This window comes from Oryzias melastigma, linkage group LG4 (assembly GCF_002922805.2).
Source record: "Oryzias melastigma strain HK-1 linkage group LG4, ASM292280v2, whole genome shotgun sequence".
In the NCBI taxonomy this organism is placed as follows: domain Eukaryota; kingdom Metazoa; phylum Chordata; class Actinopteri; order Beloniformes; family Adrianichthyidae; genus Oryzias; species Oryzias melastigma.
In genome coordinates this window covers 28,430,770-28,439,796 of record NC_050515.1, presented here as the reverse complement: position 1 = coordinate 28,439,796, position 9,027 = coordinate 28,430,770, and the positions used below count along the sequence as shown (strand labels likewise).

Here is a 9,027-nt window from a genome sequence, read left to right as displayed (position 1 = left end):
GGGCAGATTTTACTGTCACAACAGGGATCTATTGAGTATAAACCCCTGTTGTATTTAATGCTAAACTTTATTTATATTGATTATGTTTTGTTTTGTTGGACCGGACAGAAAAGAAGAAGGTGGTCGGTAAAAAGGGGGGTGGTTTAGAGAAAAAAGAAGATGGCAACAGAGGGAAACAACATCACAAAACATCCAGTAAACTAGAATGGGCGGGGCCTGTTTACACCCGCACACTCTGTAGTTACAAACACACTCTGTTGGTTGAGATAGTCTCCACATTTAAACTAGTCAGAATATAACTTACTCACACTCTTAATCATACAATCAACACAAATAAAGTCTTTCATCCTGTCACACATACTATTAATGCAAAGGTGAGCTGACACCTGTGCTCAGGTGGGTGTTTATGGTTTCCTAATGTGGATAAAGATGGAATATACAAAGGGGGAGAGCACCTGGCAATCCCCACGCCAAGACCCCCCGCCGGAGCAGCAGCAGCCAGGACCCACCCAACACTTACCCTGGGGCCGTGGAGAGTACCCGCCCGCCGGGCAATCCCGCCAAACATCCAGACCAGGGCACGCGGGACTGCTGCAGAGGCCCCCCACACTCAAGAGCAGGAAGGCACAGGAACACAGAGAGTGCAGGCCCCAGCCCAGCCAGAAGATCAGCCCCCCCACCGCGGTGGGGGCCCTCCTGCCAAAAAAATTCTTTCCCCGAGTAACGGCGGCCACATTTTGTACCGCATGTATCCGCGTCTATTCCGCTGCCACATCTCGGCCTTTGCACTGCCAGTCCACTGCTAACAGGGATGACATTTCTTCTGTCCTCCAGCAGTGATATGGCTGTGAAAGCCAGTGGGACCGGGGCTGAAGGTCATACGAGTGTATTGGGGCTTTCTTCCAAAAAACTGTTAATCACCAAATCTTGTTGCATTGAAGTTTGTTATTTTCCTCCTCAGCATTAAACATGTTAGAATAATTTCTAAGTGAAAGATCTCAGACTGTAAAATGCTTTGGGTGTTCCACAGGGCAGTTCAGACTAAGGAAACTCAGAGTGAACCGGAGCTCAGTCTGATTGGAAACAAACCAAGACCACCTTGAAAGATGGGTCCCAGAGTGGTTCTGGTTCTGGACCAGGGTTCAATCCAACTGTGTCCAGTCTAAATACACCCTAAGAATTTTTTTTTGTCTTTTGAAAATCAAAATCTTTTTTTTTCAATTAATTAATGTCACCGAGGTCTGATTCTAGAACTAAAGCTCAGTTAGAATCACCTCCCCATAGGACAGGGGTGTCAAACTCAATCACACAAGGGGCCAAAATCCAAAACACACCTTAGGTCACGGGCCGAACAGGATAAACATTTATTTAACACTCTAAAACTACATTTTTAAAACTTTTAAAACGAAACTTTTAACACAATTATGAACTAGATATATAGCATTACCTGTGATAATGCTAGTGTGAATGCTGTAAGCTGGATTTGACAGCCAAAGATACTGAAATTGATAGCTGAAAACGCCAAAGCTGATAGCTGAAATCCCTGAAGCTGATAGCCAGCCAAAATATTAGCAAAAGCCAAATTATCTTAAAAAACTAAAATAAAAACTTATGTTAGTCAACACAGCTAGCATATAGCTGAAAAATAATAGCTTAAAGTCAAAATATCCTTAAAAAAAAAAAAAAAAAAAAAACTGGCCTAAGCAGCTAGCATGTAGCTGAAATATGAGCCATTCTCCAAAATAGCCTAAAAAAAATTTATTAAATCCCAAAATAGTCCAAAAAACTAGCAGAATGCCAATTTTTAGACTTTTTAGAATAATTATGAATAATAAAAAGGCAGGAATATTATTCCAGAATAAATCATCTTAAACCTTAAATAACTTTCAATATTTCAGCCACCATAAAAATATATTTTGTCAAAATTATACAAGTTAGAAATGAGCACAAGATAACATCGGTCCATCAATAACAATAAAATAAATGATCTGGAGGGCCGAGTGTAATTACCCGGAGGGCCGGGTCCGGCCCCTGGGCCTTGACTTTGACACGTGCCATATGCCCACCACAGTGCTGTGTGATATGGGGGGCAGCCAAGGGCGAGGACCTCAATGACCTGATCCTCAGATGTGGATCTGACGTATTTTTGCATTTGCTTTGCTGGAGGCTGATCGTTAGCAGCTCTAGGCAGCAGTACTCTCTACAAAAAATCTAAAAATCGAACTGCTTTCATGTAGGCTCAATGTCACTGTATTCATTCTCTGGTCTGGGCTAGTTCATGTGAGGAGGTTCATTCAGGTGAACAAGACAATTGCTCCCCTGCGCCCCTGGGGTCGGGGACAGAGGTTATGTAACTTTTTTTCCCTTTTTCACTTTGACCTGGACAGCGGCGGTTGGTGTCAGAGCTCCACCTCCGAGATAGTCAATGATGTGTTGAGAGTTCAGAGACTCATCATCACTGAGTTAGACATGGAGCTGGGTTCTCTGGTTGGGGCTGTTAGGAGTAAGCGAGTGCTGTTTGCTGATGGAGTGCGTCCTGCTGTGGTTGTAATAAAGGATGGAAAAATCCACCAGATCCTCTCTGACGGCGCCCTGGAGGAGGTCGGCTGTGAGGTAAGCACTGCTCCGTCCCTCCCGTCTCTGAGGCTCCAAGCCCTGATCCAGCTCTCCGGCTGTGGCTGCAGGTGTGGGACGTGGGCGACAGTGTGCTGATGCCGGGCATCGTGGACTGCCACGTTCACGTTAACGAACCGGGCCGCACCTCCTGGGAGGGCTTCTGGACCGCAACCAGGGCGGCTGCAGCGGGGGGAGTGACCACCATTGTGGACATGCCCCTGTACGTCCAGCTGAAATCAATCATTTACCCACAGACGTTATCAAAGGAACAAGCAGATTGTGAAATGTAAACAGAGGTTCTTCCTGCAGAAAACAGCACAAGCATTGAGCCTGCAGGGTTATGTTTCATTCAGGAGTCTGAAACCTCTCTTTTACTCCTCCATTGTGGCTCTTTGGTTAAAATAAAATGTTCAAAAAATGTTTAAAAAGTAACTAGAAAGGAAAAGTAAAGTAAGTAAAGAAAAAAAGTCAATTATATTTGTTGAACTCATTGACAAACAGTTGAAGGACGAATCAATAAACGAGGATCCTGACAACAGTAGCAGCAAGTCCATCAATCCATCAATCCTTTGTAGTTTATCAACGTCATACCGACACATTTGGAGATAATTTTGAGCTTCATTTATCACAGAAAATCAATTTATTGTCAGTAAACACAACCAGAATTAAAGTTGAATTATAAAGCAGATTTTCTATTTTTGAACAAATTCAAGGATTTAAAGTGGTTTTAATATTTGACAGGGGTCACTTAATTAGCTTTGATCACTGAATAAGAAAGAATTAAGAAAGTATATTTTTACAGTCAATGGCTCTGATTTAGTTTTTGTTGGTTATATTTATGAATTTGTGGCTGAAATGCACCAGAAACAGTAAAATACCGGTAGTCAGTTTCTTAATGGACTATTTTGTTATTTACTAAGATTTTTTTTTAGGTTATTTTGGAGTTTAGTTAATATTACAACTAAATGCTAACTGTTCTGGCTAATTTAGGCTTTCTTTTTTATTTCTTTAGGCTAATCTGGATTTAGCTAATATTTTAGCTGGCTATCAGCAGCATCAGCACCTTCAACTATTAGCTTCAATGATTTCAGCTATCCCCAATGAACATTTGAATGTGGGCTCCATATGGTTTAACTTTGGGCTGAATTGGTGGGTCCCAGGTGTGTTTTTCCTTGGGTTCCATGGGGTCCCTATCTGTGTCTGCCCACACTGGCTTGAGTGGGCACTCAATTGTCTGACTTGCTGGTCAGTGGAGCTCGCTAACTTGCTACTCTGTCCTCCAAGCAGCATGTTAGCTCGCCATGCAGTCCAGGGGACGGTTGGTTAGCGTAGGGACCCAGACTTCTGAGTTTCCACCTAAGCCAGTGTGGGCAAACACAGATGGGGCCCCCATGGAACCCGCAGACAAACGCACCTGGGGCCCACCAATTCAGTGTTTTCAGCTATCAGCTTCAGTGTTTTCAGCAGCCAAATTCATCTTACAGCATTCACACTAGCATCATCACAGGTAATGCTATATATCTAGTTCATAATTAGGTTAAAAAGTTACAGTTTTAAAGTTTCAAAAATGTAGGTTTAGAGTGTTCAATAAATGTTTCTCCTGTTCAGCCCGCTACCTAAGATGTGTTTGGATTTTGGAGGAACAACGAGACACGATGACTCACTGAAATGTGGTCAGCATAGGCCTTCAAATCCCTGAGGGTGGTCAAGAACGAGGACTGAACTGAAAAGAACAACTTTGAGGCCTGCAGACATGTTGTTAAACCTCAAAATCTAAGATTGAGTAAAAAGTTACATAACTGAAGGTTTAAAAGAGTCAATAGATGTTTACTAGATTAGCAAAGTGATTTTTAATCAACTAAAATCGAGAAAGGGAACTCAATGTTGTCATGAACCTTTATTAACAATCCTTAAATTTACAAAACACTTCTTAGGTGCTCATTAGGACCTGAGCTGCTTCTATATCAAGCATTAAAGTATTAAAAAAAAAACCAGCATAACTTTTAGCTATTCTTTGCTTCCTCTGTGCAAGAATGTGTATTTACATTAGAATTAGACAACATCAAGTCTTATCATAGCTTTGATGGCTATTTCAAGTCATGCTTTTGAAAATCAGCAAAGGTTTTTATTTATTTGTGTCCAATCTTCCACAGAAACAGTATTCCTCCAACCACAACGCTCAAAAACCTCCAGGAGAAGCTGAAGGAAGCGACAGGGAAGTGTTTTGTGGACACTGCCTTCTGGGGTGGTGTGATCCCTGGAAATCAAGTACTGAGGAGAAATGTAGTGAAAAGGAAAAATCATATTAAGGTTGAATGTGACTTACATCAGTGTCTCCTTACAGCTTGAACTTCGGCCCATGATCCAAGCGGGAGTGGTTGGCTTCAAGTGCTTCCTCATCCACAGCGGAGTTGACGAGTTCCCTCATGTGGCTGACAGCGATCTGCACACGGCGATGAAGCAGCTGCAGGGCACCGGGGGCGTCCTGCTGGTAACTCCAGACACGCTTCTGCACTTTCAGCCAAATCCAGGTGACTGATGCACAGTCTGTCTTTAATCCTGCAGTTTCATGCAGAGAAGGACGTTCATGAGAAACCTGAGGAGACCGCAGGTATCATCTCACTAAAGCTTTTTGTTGCATTTGTAGCTTCTGATTTCACTTTTGGGGAGTTAGAGCTGTAGGAAGTTCTTCCAGGAAGGAATTAGATTCCTGATCAGTTATTCACAGTCCTGCTGCTTAATAGTAGTTTAAACCAGATGTGACAACTTCTTTTTAAAGTCCCCTTCAGATGAAAATACTGTTTTCTCAGTTTTTATCATGTCTGTGTCTCATTTTTCTTCTGAAAGAGCACAAATGTAATAAGAAATCATTTTGTTTTTGCATTTCCGAGTATTTCTCCTTTTAAATCAACCAAACTGTCTTGGACAGACTCTGTTTGAATGAATGATCTTCTTTCCATCAACAGCTCTGCTGCACATGCACTAAACCCTCATCTGTTCCTAGTGTCTAGTTCAGGTTCTGGAGAAGAGAAGATGGTATCTTCACATTGACTGCAGTCAAATGAGCCGCCGTTCACATTTCTGTGGTCAAATCAGCATCACTGGATTTTTGGTGTGAGTTTCATCCAATACTTACGGTAGCAGGACTGAGAACGCTGGAAAATCTCCACCAGACTCCACGGAGCTTCTTGATGTGACCACGGAAATGTGAACGGCGGCTCATTTGACCGCAGTTGGAAAGGATTGTAAATCAATGAAAGAGCATTTTGATGTTAGCTTTGATTATTTTATCAAGAACTCTGAGAAACCAATGATTGAATGTATTGATCACAGTCAATAAACATTGGAGAATTAGCTAAAAGAGTCTTTGGTGAACTGGAAGGAGAAAGAATCAGGATTTTGGAGGAAGTTCTGTCCATGAAGATCTTCACTTCCTCGTCCAGCTGACATCCGGATCAGAACCATACAGCTGGACATTACCCAGATTGATGGAGGTTTTTATGTAGCAGAGGTGAAGATTTACTCTAGTGCAAATGTGTCAAAGTCAAGGCCCGAGTTTTTTTTTTTTTTTTTTTTTTTTTTTATGTTTTTTAAATTAAAAAAAATCCTCATAGGGGGACTTTAAAAACATTTATTTCATATTATTTCCTCCTGATCTTGTCCTAGATTCCTGCAGGTACTCCACCTTTTTGCAGTCCAGGCCTGACATCATGGAGGTGGAGGCTATCCGTATGGTGACACACCTGTGTCTGCAGTACAGGTGAGAACATCAGCCCACATACAATCATAAGTAATTTATCAATGGAAGATTTGTCCTTGCTTACCGCTTGAACGTTGTTTTTTTTTCTGCTCCACAGAGTTCGATGCCACATCGTCCACTTGTCCTCCGCAGAGCCGCTGAAGCTCATCGAGGAGGCTCGACAGGCTGGAGCTCCTCTGACCGTAGAGACCACTCATCATTACCTCAACCTGTGTGCAGAGAGCATACCTGCAGGGGCCACACAGTTCAAGTGCTGCCCCCCAATTAGAAGCTCTGCTAACCAGGTCAGACAGACTGTTTTAACCTGCAGGAGGAACACACATGTCTGCTGCCACGTTCAGTCTCTGAGGGCTTTGTTTCCTGCCCTGCAGGAGCAGCTATGGTCCGCATTGAAGCGAGGGCTGATTGACATGGTGGTTTCTGATCACTCCCCCTGCACACCCGATCTAAAGAAGCTGGACTGTGGGGACTTCATGCAGGCCTGGGGAGGGATCTCATCTTTACAGTTCGGTACTGTTGGATCAGAAGTTAAACTGGAATGTCTTTGAAGTTCAGCTCCACTGCTGTCTGATAAACTTGCACATTTTGGAGTATGAAATGTTGATCATATATTTCCACTTTTACTTCTCATTCTTTTTTTGCATTTGTGTTACGTCCCTTAACCTTTTCCACAGTCATTTATCTCGGCGTGGGTCACGGTGTGTTAACAGCAGCAATATTTTACTGTTTGGCCTCAGATGGTGAGAGTGGTCAAAGTCTGACACCAGGATCACCTCAGTTATTCACTTTAACCCTTAAATACTGGAGCTCCTGTGTATATGGTGTTTGATTTACAGTATTTTTTTAATCATTAACACAATAATTCCAGTAGATTCTGAAGGAGAAAAGCGGCTCAAAGTGCCGCTTTTCTCCTTCAGAATCTACTGGAATTATTGTGTTACTAGTTGAAAAGTTACAGTATGTTAAGGATTGTGTGTTTAGCGTCACAGGTGTTAAAGGGCTAAAATGTAAAGTTCATAGTAATACAGAAACCTTGTTTTAAATGTTGACATCTGAAATGTCTGGTTTGGTAGGCCTGCCTCTGTTTTGGGGTTCAGCCAGTAAGCGAGGTTTCCAGCTGCCAGACGTCGTGAGGTTCCTCAGCAGAGAACCCGCCCAGCTGTCCAGTCTGGGTAACAGGAAGGGACGCCTGGCCTGTGGGTTTGATGCTGATCTGGTCATATGGGACCCTGAGAGAGAATTTGAGGTTAGTATGAAGGAATCCATTTTGGCGTGGAATGGTATGATTCTGATTCTCTCTGTTGTTCCTCACAGATCAAAGAAACCAACATCCACCACAGAAACAAGGTAACCATAAAAAACACTTAAGGTGAAGATCATAAAAAATGGAAATGAAATTGATGATTGTAATTGCAGCTGACTCCGTACCTCGGGCTCACACTGAGGGGGCTGGTGCGGGCCACAGTCCTGGGGGGGCGGCTGGTGTACAAAGACGGATGCTTCCACCCTCAACCTCTGGGCAGACTCCTTCTCATCACTGAGGAAGACAGGAAGCACAAGAAGACGCTGTGACCAGAAACGTCACTGTTTGGTTTCACATTTGCTGATAAAGTCTTCATTAAAAACTTTTCATTATAACCATGTTTGACAAATCAATAATGGGGAATAGATGACCTTCTGATCTCTGCAAGGAACAAAAAGTTCCATTTGTAGTTAAATCAAAGAAATATATATATATAGTATATATATATATATATATGTACAGTATATGTACAGTATATATGTGTATGTATATATCTATATCTATCTATATAATATGTAGTTCACTTTCGGCTTATCCCTTTCGGGGTCGCCACAACGTAACAGCACCCACTGTTTCGCATCAGTTTTTTTTACGCCAGATGCCCTTCCTGACACAACCCTGTACTTGAGGGGCACAGGGACCCAGTTAGGCAGCAGCGTCAAGGGTCTTGCCAACCCTGGGAATCGAACACAGGGCTTCTGCGTGCCAGCCCTTCACCTAACCCACTGATATATATTCATTCATTCATTTTCTGACCGCTTCGTCCCTTTCAGGGTCGCGGGGATGCCAGAGCCTATCCCGGCTACTGATGGGCGAAGGCAGGGTACACCCTGGACAGGTCGCCAGTCTGTCGCAGGGCTATATATATATATAGAATATATACGTGTATGTATATATCTGAAAAAACAAACTTTTTGCATCAGTAATATATACTTAATTATTCCTCATAATATTTACATAATAATTCAAATATTATGCAAATACATAGAATTTTCTAGTAAAGAAGTTAAGTTTATATTCATAAATGCAGTAAAATTTAATCAATATTTGTTAGTGCAAATTGTTACGAGGATTTTCTTAAGTAAATCTTATTAGTTTTTTTTTAGATAGATAGATATATATATCTATCTATCTAAAAAATATATATATAATATATATATATATAATATATATATATTTATATATACATATATATTATATATGTATATATGTGTATGGATATATCTATATCTATCTATCTAAAATATATCTATCTCTAAATATATATATATCTATCTATATATATATAGATCAGGGGTCTCAAGCTCAAATCAGCCGGGGGCCACTACAGGCGGCGTCTAGGTGAGGC

General features: G+C 41.8%; 2 protein-coding genes across 3 annotated transcripts in view; one reads left to right on the top strand and one right to left on the bottom strand.

Annotated features, from left to right (window-relative positions):
* LOC112137038 (GTPase IMAP family member 8) overlaps nucleotides 1-5,078 on the bottom strand; it is a 13,925-nt gene extending 8,847 nt beyond the window's left edge. For both annotated transcript variants that reach the window (XM_036211683.1, XM_036211684.1), the window contains exon 1: nucleotides 4,943-5,078. The gene's annotated coding sequence lies outside the window, so the exon portion shown is untranslated. The remainder of the gene's footprint in view (nucleotides 1-4,942) is intronic.
* Nucleotides 2,373-8,002, top strand: zgc:103559. Its single transcript, XM_024259144.2, has 11 exons — nucleotides 2,373-2,613; nucleotides 2,685-2,836; nucleotides 4,770-4,884; nucleotides 4,961-5,107; nucleotides 5,182-5,227; nucleotides 6,283-6,376; nucleotides 6,474-6,660; nucleotides 6,748-6,886; nucleotides 7,450-7,622; nucleotides 7,691-7,723; nucleotides 7,793-8,002. The coding sequence occupies exons 1-11, from the start codon at nucleotides 2,470-2,472 to the stop codon at nucleotides 7,946-7,948; spliced, it is 1,386 nt and encodes a 461-aa protein (XP_024114912.1). The 5' UTR covers nucleotides 2,373-2,469; the 3' UTR covers nucleotides 7,949-8,002.
* Nucleotides 8,003-9,027: the final 1,025 nt, after the last annotated feature.